Source organism: Drosophila grimshawi, unplaced genomic scaffold (genome assembly GCF_018153295.1).
Source record: "Drosophila grimshawi isolate 15287-2541.00 unplaced genomic scaffold, ASM1815329v1 contig_848, whole genome shotgun sequence".
In the NCBI taxonomy this organism is placed as follows: domain Eukaryota; kingdom Metazoa; phylum Arthropoda; class Insecta; order Diptera; family Drosophilidae; genus Drosophila; species Drosophila grimshawi.
Window position 1 is genome coordinate 14,351,677 of NW_025063692.1, and position 16,176 is coordinate 14,367,852.

Genomic DNA, 16,176 nt, shown 5'->3' on the forward strand with positions numbered 1-16,176 from the left:
CATCACAACACGCGCCTCGGGAGGGCCGAGCCAAAGAACAACAACTAATGAAACTTCGGATTGTACTCGGGCCTAACTCTGATTTGAATACTGGCAGTGGAGAAAAAAAATACAAAACAACAAAAAAAAACCCTGGTCGGACTGGTCTGACTTGGAACCAGATTTTTAGTTTGATAAACAACAACAATATTTTTTTAAAATATATTTTAATGAACTTAAGTAGCTAGTGCTCCCCCTTGATAACAAGAGGATATTCAATCAGTTAATAATTTCGTGCAGCAACTAGACCAGGAGTAGGATCCTTTATCATACTGTCTAACTATCAAGACCATCCCTCTAGCTTTTTTACGAATTGCTGTTAATTTTTGTAATTATAGAAGGTATATGCCTACATATGCATATATGTACAGTACAGCAGCTCTTGTTTCCAGCGGGAAATGCAAATGGCGAAGACGACGCAATAGCAGTTGTTTTCGCCAGTCAGCAGTCGCCGTTCGCCATCCGCGTCATAAATGCGCTGCACGCCCAAAAAAAAAGAAAAAATGCAAAATCAAAACAAACAATTTGTTATTGTGGACTTCGCACAGTTTCACTCATAATTGTTGACGCTGTTGCGCAAATGTAGCACGTAATGTAGGCATCGGCTTGACTCGGTAAGCGCCATTCATTCAATCAGTTTGTTACCTTGCATGTGGCGAGCGAGCCTCCTGCTCGCCTTGCTCTTCCAAACTGGTTTAATATTTGATTAAACTACACGCAGCAAGCATAATGTCACCTGATTTTTGAACTATTAACTGTATGCATATATTTTTTATTGCCACTACTGCTTATAATGGACAATTAAGAGAAAACAAAGCTTAATTGAGTAAAAAGGTTCCTTTGTATCAAAAACGAACCTGCTTGGTCGGATGACAAAACAGAAAGAATTAAATAAATTTATGAATTATATATATATATATATATGTATATATTTGCATATATATATATAAGATAGATTTAATGAAAGTAACTTAATAACATGTGGAATTAGTAATATGAAACTATGCATTCTTATATATACATTATTGATATGTGTACAATTTTTCTGGTTGACCGATCAATTTATTGTTGCATGAAAAAAGTATGGAAAATATGGCATTATCGCATCATTTGACGTGTCAAAGAAGCATACAAAATTATATACATACAAACATGAAAATCTACATAGATGGCATAAGCAACGTTTATCATATTTCATTGACATATTTCGAAGACATTGGGTAATCTATTAACATATCATTTTATCAAATGCAAAAACAAAAAAAAATTATAATATAAGTAATGGATATCCTATAAGCAAAATATATACTGAATATGCTAATTGACTTAAGCTATAAATTAATATGATAATCGAATTATTTTCAGCTTTTTCCACTCTGCTGGGTGCCATTCAACCCGAGTTCAACTGTACAAAAGGACGCTTAAGGTTTTGTGATCTCAATGGCTGGGCTGTGAAGCACGCCTACTTGCGTTTAAATATATTGCTGAGGCGTCGTTTGGGTGGCGAGTTCTGTAGTGGAATATAACGGAATTTATTAATGTCAAATTATACATAACACTTGAAACACTTGAATTGAAAATTGATTTCTGTATGTATGTGCATGATGCCCCTGCTGTCGTCAAACTGCGTCACACATCCGCTATCTGTAGAAGCGCTCGACAATCAGGTATACAAGTAATATTCCTATAGCTGCTGAGATGCTCATTTTGCTGGGGAACATCAATATCAAAAGTATGAACACTACAAGCACTAGACATTTTCTGATACCAATGCAATGCCCGAGTTGCGATAAAATATTGGCATGCGGCTGATACACCACTCGCCACTCTGGAGCGGTACTGGAGTGCTTGCAGGGCATCAAAGTGACCTCCGGCAAGGCATGGGAACGGACGGCAACCGAAGATAATGTGGTCCACGATTGACACGACGAGACGTTGGTCGTGTAACTGACGTTCGATGTGCTGATGGCAGTGATATTAGTTGGCAAAACGATCGCTCCAACATCATTTTGTTGCTCAGTGTTTGATGGTAATTCATCATATTGCAGCGGCTGCAGCTCAAACGGAGCTGTCGATTCGGTTTGAAGGCATAGCTGGTCAAAGTGAAAATCGTGGCTATGCTCAGTGGCATTGGCGGCAGAGACGTTGGCGGCGCCATTAAGCCATGCGCAAACATGATCCGCTTCAAATTGTTGATGTAGTTGTTGTATATAGTTGTTGCCCTCCTGCGTGACGTCCAGCGCCATCTGCGGCTGTTGCGACTCCTCCAGCTCCGTCAAGTTGGAGTATGTTGCTTTATTGCGATTGTGGCTGCTATAATTGTTGTTATCGTTGGTTTTTTGCTCCGACTCGGATTCGATCTCGCTGCTATTGTCGCCCATATGCCTAGCCTGATCAAAGCATTGAATGCGATTTTGTTTTCCCTTGGTGCGCTGCTGCAAGCGCTGCTGACTTCCCGTTGCCGGCAACACGCCACGTCGCCTGTCCATTACAAAAATATTTCCATGCGGGCACACGGATTTTCGTGCAGTGCTTTTTCGCTTGCGCCTATTGTGCGATGAGACACCGCTGGCCGTTGAACTGGCGGATGACACTGGAGGCCGTCTGCACAAGGTCAGCCTGCGGACCTGGGGGTTATTCATTATTAGGGGCATAGCGTTGGATAAATGTGGTGTGGTGCCTTCTTGAACCTCCTGTTGAGCCACTATCGCCGCATCAGATAGCAGATTTCGACGCAAATTATCGAAGTAGGAGCGACTCGTGCGCGGCGTCGAGGTGCAAAAAACGCCCTCTTCTCGCAGGCGCGGATTGCGGCGTTGATTTAGCGGCAACACTTTTTTTTTACGATGAGAGTGCCGCTGCTGTGAAGGAGCACAGCGTTTTTGTAAATGACCCGTTGTAGTACTAGCTACAAAACAATCACAAGGACGACGGACGACAACGATGACTGGCAGTTAACACAGTTTGTACCTATATATGTTTTCCAACAAACTAACAAAACACAAATCGCAACCACGCACCAGCACAGAACATCAAAAATACACTATTTACTACTTACCTCGTCGCGTGGCAGGCATTGTCCACCACCACCAGTGGCGCCGCTGCTGCCCATGCTGAACCGTGACGCAAAGATTTTGAAGCGCGCCGGCGTCTTGGTGCTACCATTATTGTCATAGGTTTCGCGCAATATTTCACGCGCTGGTTCCGAGCTTCCAAATGAAAGTCGCCCACCATTTTTACTTGGCGTTGGTGGACCTGGCCGCTTGTAATGTGTACCCATCGACTTTTTACGCGTACCGGTACAGTTGCCACCCGTTGTGCTCAGCAGCGCGCTCATGCTGTCGTCCAGGCCATGTGGCCCGTCCTGTTGGGGGTGAGAACACAATACAATAAATACATTCTCAATTTCATTCTCAGTAAATGATTTTGAACAGAAACAGACGCATTAACATCAACATCAACATCAACATCAACATTTAACGATAAACAACACAGAAACAACAGGACACATATTGGAACGGGATGGAGAGGATCTTAAACATACATATGCAAGTGGTCTGACTTTGATAGTCGTCTGCTGTCTAAATAGATTCTATAAGCTACATGTCAATTGTAACCACTTTGCGTGCACTTGTGCCTTGAGCGGAATTCCGAGCGGGGAGCTGCTCCTATGGGTGTTGATGTTGTTGTTATTGTTGTTTATTTGTGTTTGCTGCTTCTCCGGCGGCAGCGCGACCCATGTTAATGCTTACTTTGAGATCGCTTTCTTGGCTACCCAAGTCATACTGTGCCGCATATGTGCTCTTCAAATGCGGCGGTTGCAACGAGTTGCGATATTGCAATTCTTCAGTGCTATTTGTGCGGAAAAAGATGGGATGCAGATAAGCGACAAATTGTTGTTAATGCACAAGTAACAGGCACTTACGTTATGTCCGGGACACGGCCAAGCTTAAGATCTGTGAGGTAGGTGTTATTAAACACCTCACCCTCCTCATCTTCCATGGCCAGATTGCTGCCCAGATTGGCAGATGGGGCGCTTGGCCGCTTAAACGGGTGCCAGTCATCGCTGGGAGAAGAAGCGGAAGCCGCCGATTCGGTCTCGTGTAGGTGGCGCAGCTTGGTGCTGAGTATGGCATGCTGCTTTTGTTGCTCCAAAATGATTTCGTTCAGACGCACAATCTGAGCAGATAGAGCACGCGTATGTTCGTCATACTTGTTGTTCTGGAAAATATTATTATATTATGATACAACGATACTATTAACATAACGACATAATCAACTTACCTGTGCAGTCAGTTTTTCCAGTTCCGCCTTGTTGCTGGTCGCATCGCGCTCCTGCTTCTCCTTCATTCGGATCACTTCCGCCTTGTACAATGCCCGCTACAGTTGTCAGTTTGTGTGGTTTGAGACACGATAGCGTAGTGGTGTTAGTAGCGAACAGTGAGCAGTGAGCAGTAAGTTGTGGGTGTTAAGTAAAGACAAAAAGGGGGAAAAACGACATCGACAAAGAGAACAAACATGAAAACGAAACGGACTTCGTTGGCCAATAACGGTCACAATGCCAAGTCACTGGACAGCTAACTAACTAAACCTAGACTAATACAAGTATACTCGTTCAATAATAAGACATAACAAATTAAAAAAAAAAAAACAACAAAAAAAAGAGTGATTCCTCCGCTTTTGTGTCTAAAACTCAATTGGTTTTCTAGACTTTACATCGATATAAACATTGTTGCTCAAAAATATTATATACGTTATGCTCAAGAGAAACAACAGCATAATCAAACATTTGAAACAGATAATGTGGTACGAACTGTCGACTTTCTTGAAAGAAGTTCCCTCTGCGTTTGTGTGTGTTTGTGTGCGCTTCTCGTATTTACCCAACTGACTTAAATCTAACGATATGAGACTTTTGGCCTTGAATTTCTTGAAATGACAGTTGTATTTTTAATTATTATTATTATTATTATGCGTGTTGTTGTGATAGAGAGTGAAAATGGAAGAGAAGAGGAAACAGAGAAAAATAGTTTAAAATTCCATTTGATAAGAAGCACATTAATCTACTTATTTCATTGTTTGTATATCCCTTCTCCCCGTCGATGATGCCTGTAAAAACTGTAGAAGCAGAACTAACACACAACACACACACACACACACTCACAACAACAACAATATAGGAAAAGGTATACACTACGACGCTACCACCCAGTATTTAAAGAGATAGCAAAATGAAAAGACCATGCAAACTTACAACTAAACATTATATACATATAATCGCAATAGTTGTGACGTCTCTAGCTCATATGACACGAATAAAAGATAGCGTTGCAGTTTTTAATGAATGTATTTTCATTTATATTATTACTTTAAGATTTGCTCACCAATCATTAATCGCAGTAAATACAGTTAAAAGTTAAAGATTTCATAATAATATTGATGGACTTATCTATACTCAATTAATACATCATTTGAATTACAAATTTACCACAAAAATTGGCGCACAGTAAGCAATAACAATAGAAATGGTTAAACTGTCGACTCAGTTGCCAATAGAAATGAAGGAAATGTGCTGCCACAATTCATGTATGATGATGATATGATCACAAATAAATATTGGTATTTTGAAGACTGCATTTTAGGCTCACCTTTCTTACAATGTCATATTGGGCTTGTAAAGAACGCCTAGCATTAAAATACATGGCAACAGTTGTGATGACGCAAGAGGTATTTGGCAACCCCGGCGCCAGTTAATGCCACCATGCCATACAGTACGGAAATACATAATACGGAACGCATCAAACGTGTACTTACCATTTTGGATTTCATCTTTTCTAATTTGCCCTCCATTTCGAGACGCTGATCCTTGAGTTTTTGCTCACAGCGACCAATCTCTTCTTTCGCATCGCGATACTTGGCCTGCAATATCTGGCAATCGAGCTCCATCTGATGTTCTTTAGCCTTCTGCTTATTCATTTGGTCCAGTACCATGCGATTCTCCTTGTGCAAAGTGTCCAGCATGGTTTCCTTGCTGTTGCGAATATCAATATTATCGGCAAGGCTCTCTTCTAGCTCGTCCTTCAGTGCCTTCAGTTTGCGCTGATAATGCGATTCGCGTTCGTTTGCCTTTTCGCACTCAGATTTCAGATGTTTCAACTTATCATCCAAATCACACTGCAGCGCCTTATTCGCCTCCAGCTCCTGCCTCACTTTAGCAATGGTATCGTTGGCCAGTTGTAGTTCGTCAGTTAAGTCCCCAATTCGCTTCTGTTGCTGTACAATGTCCGAGTTTAGGGCGCCAATCTGAAGGCGCAGACGGGTATTCTCCTCCTCGGTTACCAAAATCATCTTCTTGTCAGCAATGTCGCGCACTTTCTCAAGCTTTATCTTCCGCTCTTGCTGCTGCTCTAAACTCTGTATCTTCATGTACTGCTGTTCTAGGCTAGACAGCTTCTCCTCCGATCGATTTGCACGCTCCTTGCTTGTTCGCAGTTCCAACTGCAAGCCCTCCTTCTCATGTTGCATTGCATTGAGAAGTTTTGCTTGCTCCTCCTGTGCGAACTTGATCTGAACTAATTCACGTTGAGTTTTGGATACAACAGCTTGCTGTTCCCCCAGCTTAATGACTGTTCTCTCCAAGCGCTTGGTGTAAGTGTCCAGCTGCGTTTTACTTTGCTCCAGTTGTAGCTCCCGTTGTGCAAGCGTTGCCTTGACTGTTTCCAGTTCCTTCTCGACAGTGTTCTTTTGCACCAACTGCCGATTTTGCTCCTCTTCAACCGTCAAAATTTTCAGCTTCTTAACTTTCAGTTCATCGTGCAGTTTTTGTATATCCAATACGAGTGATTCTCGCTCGTGCGACTGTTGCTCCTTGATCATTTCCAACGCCTGACACGCCGACTCCAGCTTCTGAAGCTCCATGCCAAGTTCACTTTGAATGGTAGTCTTGCTTGCTTTCTCCACTTGCAATGCTTGAGTTATCTTTTCGCATTCGTCAGACTTCTGCTGCAGTTGCTGCATTAGCTCATCGCACTTCTTTTGCAAATCTTCTATAAGAGATTCTCGATCGTGCAACCGTTGCTCCTTAGTCTTCTCCGCCAGCTCGAGCTTCTGAAGCGCCATGCCAAGTTCACCTTCAATGGTAGTCTTGCTTGCTTTCTCACTTTGCAACTGTTGAGTTACCTTTTCGCATTCCTCAGACTTCTGCTGCAGTTGCTGCATTAGCTCATCGCACTTCTTTTGCAAATCTTCTATAAGAGATTCTCGATCGTGCAACTGTTGCTCCTTAGTCTTCTCCGCCAGCTCGAGCTTCTGAAGCGCCATGCCAAGTTCACCTTCAATGGTAGTCTTGCTTGCTTTCGAACTTTGCAACTGTTGAGTTATCTTTTCGCATTCCTCAGACTTCTGCTGCAGTTGCTGCATTAGCTCATCGCACTTCTTTTGCAAACGTCTTCGGAGAGATTCTCGGTCGAGCAACTGTTGCTCCTTGGTCATTTCCAAGTCCTGACAAGTCATCTTTAGCGTCTGCAACTCTTTGCCAAGTTCGCTTTGAATGGTAGTCTTGTTTGCTTTCTCACTTTGCAACTGTTGAGTTATCTTTTCGCATTCCTCAGACTTCTGCTGTAGTTGCTGCATTAGCTCATCGCACTTCTTTTGCAAACCTCTTCGGAGAGATTCTCGGTCGAGCAACTGTTGCTCCTTGGTCATTTTCAAATCCTGACACGTCAGCTTTAGCGTCTGCAACTCTTTGCCAAGTTCGCTTTGAATGGTAGTCTTGTTTGCTTTCTCACTTTGCAACTGTTGAGTTATCTTTTCGCATTCCTCAGACTTCTGCTGCAGTTGCTGCATTAGCTCATCGCACTGCTTTTGCAAACCTTTTTGGAGAGATTCTCGGTCGAGCAACTGTTGCTCCTTGGTCATTTTCAAATCCTGACACGTCAGCTTTAGCGTCTGCAACTCTTTGCCAAGTTCGCTTTGAATGGTAGTCTTGTTTGCTTTCTCACTTTGCAACTGTTGAGTTATCTTTTCGCATTCCTCAGACTTCTGCTGCAGTTGTTGCATTAGCTCATCGCACTGCTTTTGCAAACCTTTTTGGAGAGATTCTCGGTCGAGCAACTGTTGCTCCTTGGTCATTTTCAAATCCTGACACGTCAGCTTTAGCGTCTGCAACTCTTTGCCAAGTTCGCTTTGAATGGTAGTCTTGTTTGCTTTCTCACTTTGCAACTGTTGAGTTATCTTTTCGCATTCCTCAGACTTCTGCTGCAGTTGCTGCATTAGCTCATCGCACTGCTTTTGCAAACCTTTTTGGAGAGATTCTCGGTCGAGCAACTGTTGCTCCTTGGTCATTTTCAAATCCTGACACGTCAGCTTTAGCGTCTGCAACTCTTTGCCAAGTTCGCTTTGAATGGTAGTCTTGTTTGCTTTCTCACTTTGCAACTGTTGAGTTATTTTTTCGCATTCCTCAGACTTCTGCTGCATTTGCTGCATTAGCTCATCGCACTGCTTTTCCAATTGCTTACGTATTATGGTATTTTCTTCCAGCTCGCTTACTAGCTGCCTCATATTTTCTACCGTCTGCAGATTATCACTTTCCAAAGAATTACATTTAGCGTGGAGATGCTCATATTTCGAGACGAACAGGGCAAGTTTCATGTTCAAGAATTGAAGGTTTTTGGGAAGAGTTACAATGTTGTTAGGACCGATTGGTTGCTCGATGTGTGCATTGAGTGTTTTTAGCATTTGCATCAAAAAGTGGTCTTGAGCAGTGAGCTGTTCACATTTGGCAGCCATCTCCACCTTGGACTCTTCCAATTGATTGCACATTCTCATCAGCACATTTTCCACTTCCTTTAAGCCGTTTTCGCCGCTTGACATTGAAGCTATCTTCGTATTAACTTGGGCACTGACTCGGTCAAGGAAACGTTTCAACTGATTTTGAGCGTCGGTTAGCTTCGCCTGCTGCTCAGCCAACTTTAATTCCTGAGTTTGAATAATCTTCTCTTGCTCGGACAGCATCTGGCACTGCTTAAGTGATAGTTCGGATTCAGTGGCAATGCGATCTTGTAGAGTACGTTCTTGATTGCCGAATTTAATCAATTCTTCGCTCAGCTGCAGAAGTTCCTTATCTTTTTTCGTGATTTCAATTTCGTTATTCTGTAACTTCTCATTGCTAGTCTTCAAGTTGGACTGACTGTCCTCTAACTCCTTAGCCAGCTTCTCAGCGTTGTTCTTTAGATGCTGAATGTTCTCTTCGTGGTGCGCACATTGCTGAATCTGTATGTTGAACTGATCCTGCAGTTCCTTCACACGTTGCTCCTCTTGCACAAAGCTAGAGGACAACTTCTCCATACTGCGCCGAATTAAGTTTAAGAGTTGCACATCATCATTGGGTTTTGTTGGTATCTCCACTTGATGCTGCTGTGCGATCTTTAAAATGCCATCCACAATGCATGCAGTTGCCACCCTGATGGACGTCAGTTGCTCACGCAGTTCTTCATTCTCCTGCTCCTTCTCGCGCAATTGTTTATCTATAACGGAGCAAGCCAGGGTTTCCGGTGTGGTATTCATACTGCTGGCCGACTGTGAGGTATCCAGCAGATCCGATGAAGCATTCAGCACCTCGCGTCCCTTATGCAGCTCGTCACGAGTCTCTTTTAGACACTGTTCTAGCTCCAGTTTGTCGCGCTGCAGACAGGCAATGGTCTCCTCCTTTATGGTCAACATGGGAGCAAAGCTCTCCGAATGCAGCTCCAGTACATTTATTTTCTCAATACAGACCCGCAACTGTTTCTCTGAAAGCTTCAGCTGTGGAAAAAGAATTTCATAAGAAAATTAATTTCTGAACATGATATATTTATGACTTATTTATGTTATATTCCGAATGTCAGAATTGACATTATTTAAATCATATATGATACAGCGGGTACTAAATGTCTTTTTGCAAACAACAAGATGCCTATAAATTCTAAATCCACTTGTTCTGTATAAATACCTAAAAATAAGTTACTATTTTCAGTTGTACCAAGGTGTACGCAGATAAAACATAGCTGACAGAATATTATAGTATTCTAGATACTACTGAGAACTATTCGTACTTACCTTGGCAGAAACTTTGTCATGTTTGGCTTTCAGCTCAAGCATCTGTTCGTCGCGTTCGGCAATAATATCATCCTTGTTGCTTAGCTCCTTTTGAAGTTGTCGCTTTAGCTGTAATTCATTCCAGGTAGTGGTAAACAAATAATAAATGCTGATACAGGTAGGCGCATTGGCTAATACATCAGTCCGTTCTACCTGTGTGCCACCGGATATATTTAGTTTTACTTACGTTGTCTACTTCATTGGTCACAATGCTATTCGCGCAATTTTCCTCGTCGTTTTCTTTTTGAAGGACGGCTTTCATCTGGGCCAATTGCTTGTTCCCTACAATTTTAAAACAAATAAAAATTTAAAGGCACAATACGTACATGTGTAAAATTTCTCATACTTTCACTAAGCGAATTAATCAATTTTTCGTCTTCTATGATTTGCTCCTCTAGAAAAGTCTTTTCATACCGCTCCGTTGCCAACTCAGCCTGCAAATGTAATTTAAATGTAATTATACGGAAATTAGCACACCATCACCCGCTCTTACCCTCAATCCAAGCAGCTCACGCGTACGCTGTTCGAGCAGCTCAGTTCTTGGTGTTGACGGAACCGGCATTTGGCTGGAGTCACATAAACTGTGCAGCTTTTTTTGGACGGGCGACGGCGTCACAGGATTCGCACACCCAATCGCATCATTGTCGATTGGCGTCGAGTCCGTCGTGCTGCTGGCCAGTGCCGACACTGAACTGTTTGTATTTATTTCAGCATCTTCCCGAATATTGCGAATGATCCGGCGCAAACGATTGCGAGTCAGCTCCGGGTCGTTGACAATCTGCTCGAAGAATACAACGATGCACTGCTGCATTGTTTTCGGTAAATCGTTGCAGATATTATGAAAATATGTGATCGGACTCTGAATGCACGTGTAGTGCATAAGAAGTGTGTACACATAAATGTAATCTTCGTTTGCTATGCGGCCATCGTGCTCAAAATGTGGCTCAAAATCTGGATAGTTATCTGCAAATTATATTTAATGACATATATAAATATACATGATATATATGAGCTATATTCGATGCTGATCTTCAAATGTACACATACCTTGAAGAAATGTTTTTAGTGACCCCAGAAACGGGGTAATGTTTAGGGGCGACTCCGGCTGTTTGGTGGCTAGTTCAACTCCAGCATACTGCATATTGGCAAAAAATGCCTCAATATCAGAATCTTCGAGACATGAAATGTTTTCTATGAAATTGCATTTTTGCACCTACATTTAGGAAAAAAAAAAATAGTGCATTAGATATGTTTGCATCTTCTCTTAATGATTAGCCGGTTCTCTCTATAGTTCGATTCTTTTTATGGTTAGACGGAAAACTTACCCACTGCAACAATAATGTTTTCCACACACGCAGTTCCATTTTAACTTATATTTAACACAACAAAAAAAAAAAATACAAAGGACACAAAAGAATATTAGCATGGAATGCGCGCTTGCGTCATTAACTTCTTACTATTTGGAATGTCTATACAAACATATTTTAATTTACTAGTATTCTTGACAATCTAAATTTGTATTGTTCACAGTTGACAATGACTTTTCACTTGATCTTACAAAAATGCTTAAAACAATAAACTTAGATTCTCGACGCTAACAAAACGAGCGCGCTTGCTGCGAATTGCGATATTTCTATTTATCGAATGCTTTTACTGTACTCGCGTTCTCACTGTTGCACCAGAGTTGCTTTGCCAAACACAGTTGTGTTCGATAGACATAATTTATTTATTTTGTTAGTAACTATACATTATATATGTATATAAATATTTTTTAATATTTTTTGCTGATTTTTATCTATTTTAAGTTCGGGTCATTGTCGTATTGCCAATTATTTATGATTGATTCGACCTGTTTTTGTAATCGATAGATGGACATCTCTGCTCTCACTATCGTCAAATGATCATCGAATTGTACCGATATTCGTGTGCAAAATGTACCAAAATAATAATTACATTTCAAAAATACTAACTGTCATTTCAAACTTTGTTCCATAATCGAACACAAAATTAACTTTGGTTGACGCATGAGCAAAATAAGCAGTAAATATATCTATTTCAATACCCTTGTAGCCGATTTTATAGTTTTGTCATACATTTTGGAATGCATCGAAGGAGACGCCAAAATAATATATTGTCTTAATAAGCATCACTAGTCGAGTCGATATAGCCATGCCAGACCTTATTCAGCTTTAACACTGTCTTAATGAAGGATTCTACCAGATGGGTCCACTATATAGGACAAATCCGTCGAGAGATTTGTTCTTGTACTAGAATAAAATATTTTACCAAGATATCCAGACAAAACTCGCAGCATTTTCTGAAAACCAGTTCAAACGTTGTTTCTTGTTTATTTACACTCTTTGATATAGTGCTCGACTAGAGCATTCATACACGTTTACAGTACATTTATTAACTTCAGCCCCCACTTAACGCCTATGGCGCCGAGCTCATGTGCTTTAATTGTGGTGTAGGTAATGTCTCAAAACGTTGCATCCGTTTTCTCTTCTCGCTTAATTCAACTACTGTTGAAGGTTTTGGCGCATTCGTATCCGTATCCGTATCCACGCTGTCGCACTGCATCTCCAATAGCTTAACATGGCCAATTGTTTGACCAAAGAGCTTTTGTCTGAAGCTCGGTCTCTTGGTGCCCAAACGGTGTACTTTAACGTCAGCCGTCAGGCCCAATCCATCGGGCTTCAATTCATGCTCCCTCTGCCGCTGTCTATGACGCCTTTGCTTCTTCCGATGCTCGGTGCCAGAAGCTAGTTCATTGACATATTGCAGACTACTGGATGCGCTGCCTTTCTGTGAATGCTTTATGCGCGTGTGCTTCTCCTCCAATTCAGACTTGTTTTTCAACGCCACCTCCTCAATATGCCGTTCCTATAAAGCAAAGAGCGAGACAGCAATAGAGTGAGAGAGAGAGAGAGAGGGAGAGAGAGAGAAATGCAGCTTAGAAATAAAATATTAACATGAAATTATGTACATTTGATGAATACATGTACATACTACATATAGTATGTACAATATGAGAGTTTTTCTCTGTGGTACCTACAAACATGGCGCGCTTGTGCTTATCGCGCTTTGCCAGGACAACCACCCATGCGCCGTAGAAGAGCATAATGCCAGCCGGCACCAGGAAGCCAGACAACGCGGCAGGTTTGCGTTTCAGAGCATGATACAGGGCCATAAAGATCACTGCAAATGGAAAGAGGAATTTGTTCTTTTTTATTTATGCCATATATGTACATATATATATATATGTATATTTATGCAAGAAAACTTTTACCCTGCCCTACATTAAATTATAAAATTTTGTGAATTTCGAAAACAAAAAACTGTACTGTGCCATGTTCGGAAGTGAAGAAGGGAATGTGGAAACAATAAAACGCAGTTTATAAACTATGCAATTTTACGCGTACGTTTAAAATACTTTTTATGTAGTAATAGCAAATAGCAAATAGTATTTACATTATTTTAAGTATGCAAGTTTGAATAGTTTTGCGCTGACTGGTTGCTGCAATTAAACCTCGCGTGTATCCGAATTCTGTGTGCCAAAATGCAAATTACATGCACAAAATCTGATATTTGGTAAGGCGACTTCTCATGTCTTGCGGCTGTTTAGCCTTCCGATATAATCAAAGCAGATTTGTTTACTTTTTTATGTAGTAGATACATATTTGCAATTTGCTCGAACACAAAATGAATTTGGATGAAATTTTCCATAAAAAATGGAAGCATATTGTGGTAAATGTTCGATTGAGTACATATACAAATTGTTGCACATATGTGTACATATGTATGCATTAAGTTAAATTATATTTTATATGTTAATTTAAAAATTAGCTTAAGGCGCGAATGTTTGTTGTGCTAACAATTCTAAATATAGTGCACTATAAATATGTATGTACATACATATGTACATATGCCATTATCTGTTTCTGCTTACCCAGAAAGGCAACAATCACGGCCACGAGGCGTCCGTTGGCCTTACGTTCCTCCTGCAAAGGAGAAGAAAGTTCCAAAATGAATTCCATATAGGATATACATATACATACATGTATAAATCGTACACATACTACTAAAATGAAGTCAAGATCTGGAACTATATTTCATCAATAAAGCGTGGATTATTTAAGAGAATGCGTTAATAATGAGGAATAAGTTCTGAAAAAATACCTATTTATTAGATGCTGTTGTGAAGAACAGTTTCAACAAATAGACTTGAAAATTACACATTTTGAGTAGTGCTTCTTTGGTAGTGTGTGTGTATGTGTGTGTGTGTGTGCGTGTATGTACATGCATTGTTTAATATGAATGTTTGTACATGTTTATATACCATACTGAGTCATAATGGCCAGGGCTACAAGTATGGCCCATAAAAACATTGTTTACAGTGTGGCGCTCCAACAAGATTTGATGATCTGCATATATCCATTTGTACATGTATTTAAATATATATGTACATATGTATATATGTATTTGTATAATGAATCGAAATGAATGAAAGCGGAATATTTGATGGCGTCGTACTGTTATTTGCAAGCTGAAGCTTCTGCACGTTCGACCATGCCCGTAATTGATGACGCCTCATCATTGGAAATGCGATGATTGCATTAGTCTTTCGTGATATGTGCAACATTCCAAATTGTTGGGATTCTTTAGAGACTGTTAACTTACTCGCGATTTCATATCAAGTATTTCCTTGAGGTTCTCTTGGATGATCTCGTCATCCGTCATGGAGGTCAAACTTTTCCGGGGCATCAATGCAGTTACGTCGTCTGGTGATTTTGGCACTGGTTCGGTTTTCGTCGTTGGTGTGGTTGTTATTGATGTTGTTGTGTTTGTAACTGTTATTTTTGGCGTATGCATCACGGATTTTGTGATTGCTGCAGTTGCTGGACGCACTGCATGCGAATGGGAAGGAGTAGTTGTTGCCATTGAACTTGTAATTTAATATGATATAATCGTAGCTCACTTTGGTTGAAAACAAACACAAAATATCGGATTAAAAGTGAAAATTTTTCTTCGGTTCTATGAATGACATTCGGCCTGGAGCGAAGAAGAATCGACAATGACGATCATCGTTCGATCGGATGTAGACCGAAGCAATGCTCCCAGCGTAGATGTTGCCATCGTTTGATGTTATTATTGTTGCCTTAACTTCCATCTCTTCATCCGTGCGAAATGTGTACGTTTCGGAACGTTTCTGTGGCCGAGCATTTGTTTTTAAGTATGTATTGTATCCAGTAACAACAACATCAGCAAAAATAGCAAGAACAACAGCACCACATTCGCCGTTTTTGTTTATTTACACTGCAGTAAATGATTTGGTAGTTCCTTGCTTGCGTCTGTGTGAGAGTAAATATACAGCAGAGTACTTGTGAGCACGAGCAAAGTACATTTACATACATATGTACATAGTTATGTACATAGATATTTATACAAATGTTAACACATTCATATGTCTAATCGATAATGTACTCGCAGATATGCGCAACGTTTTAATTAAACAATTTCTCTTGTTTTTATGAAATGTCGACCAAAACAAAAGCATAAAAAAATACAATTATAAGATACATATGAGTTAAAAACTTTTCGGCAATGTCTTCGGTTTATTTTAAGGTAACATTTGATTTACACTTCCGGCCTCTGGCAAATGTTAATTGGACAGCTACTACTTAATATCTAAATTTAATTTAATTCTGACAAAAATATACACACTTAATAATTACAAAAATAAAAAGGAGGCATACGAATTAATATACGAAAAAAATGATAACAGTAAAAATTTAAAGAAAACAAACTGGTAGAGTTAGAGGAAGAAAAATGAAAGGAACAATAAATAGAAAATACAAGCTCTTATATTAAAAACTTAAATAATCTGAGAAAACACCTAAATCATAAGAAAAATCAAGGTGGTAATAAACACATTTAATTTGTGGACGAGAATTAGGATCTTGCTTGCTTGACAGAAGTGCAACTGTTTTTTAAGTTTTGAATTTA

General features: G+C 40.3%; 2 protein-coding genes and 1 long non-coding RNA gene across 7 annotated transcripts; all 3 read right to left on the bottom strand.

The window, feature by feature from the left end:
• Positions 1-187: 187 nt before the first annotated feature.
• LOC116805590 lies at positions 188-870 on the bottom strand. The gene is made up of 2 exons (XR_004365269.1): positions 685-870; positions 188-517 (listed from the first exon to the last, which is right to left on the bottom strand). It is a non-coding gene; the product is annotated as an uncharacterized LOC116805590 (long non-coding RNA).
• A 76-nt stretch (positions 871-946) lies between these two features.
• On the bottom strand, positions 947-11,681 carry LOC6565061 (early endosome antigen 1). 5 transcript variants are annotated; one of them, XM_032738180.2, is made up of 13 exons: positions 11,496-11,681; positions 11,218-11,383; positions 10,664-11,133; positions 10,517-10,604; positions 10,358-10,452; positions 10,132-10,239; positions 5,851-9,837; positions 4,324-4,419; positions 3,965-4,260; positions 3,792-3,891; positions 3,098-3,403; positions 1,808-2,900; positions 1,693-1,749 (listed from the first exon to the last, which is right to left on the bottom strand). In XM_032738180.2, exons 1-13 carry the CDS (start codon positions 11,532-11,534, stop codon positions 1,742-1,744), a joined length of 6,852 nt encoding a protein of 2,283 aa, XP_032594071.2. In that variant the 5' UTR covers positions 11,535-11,681; the 3' UTR covers positions 1,693-1,741. The 5 variants fall into 5 exon arrangements, 4 of the variants coding, with proteins under 4 accessions (XP_032594072.2, XP_043072033.1, XP_043072034.1 ...); XM_032738181.2 differs by lacking the exons at positions 1,693-1,749; positions 1,808-2,900 and adding an exon at positions 947-1,549 and having other exon boundaries at positions 11,496-11,680; XM_043216098.1 differs by having other exon boundaries at positions 1,012-2,900.
• Positions 11,682-12,483: 802 nt separating this feature from the next.
• LOC6565060 lies at positions 12,484-15,277 on the bottom strand. The gene is made up of 4 exons (XM_001991892.3): positions 14,851-15,277; positions 14,120-14,171; positions 13,226-13,368; positions 12,484-13,053 (listed from the first exon to the last, which is right to left on the bottom strand). Exons 1-4 carry the CDS (start codon positions 15,109-15,111, stop codon positions 12,604-12,606), a joined length of 906 nt encoding a protein of 301 aa, XP_001991928.2. The 5' UTR covers positions 15,112-15,277; the 3' UTR covers positions 12,484-12,603.
• Between the last annotated feature and the right edge of the window lie 899 nt (positions 15,278-16,176).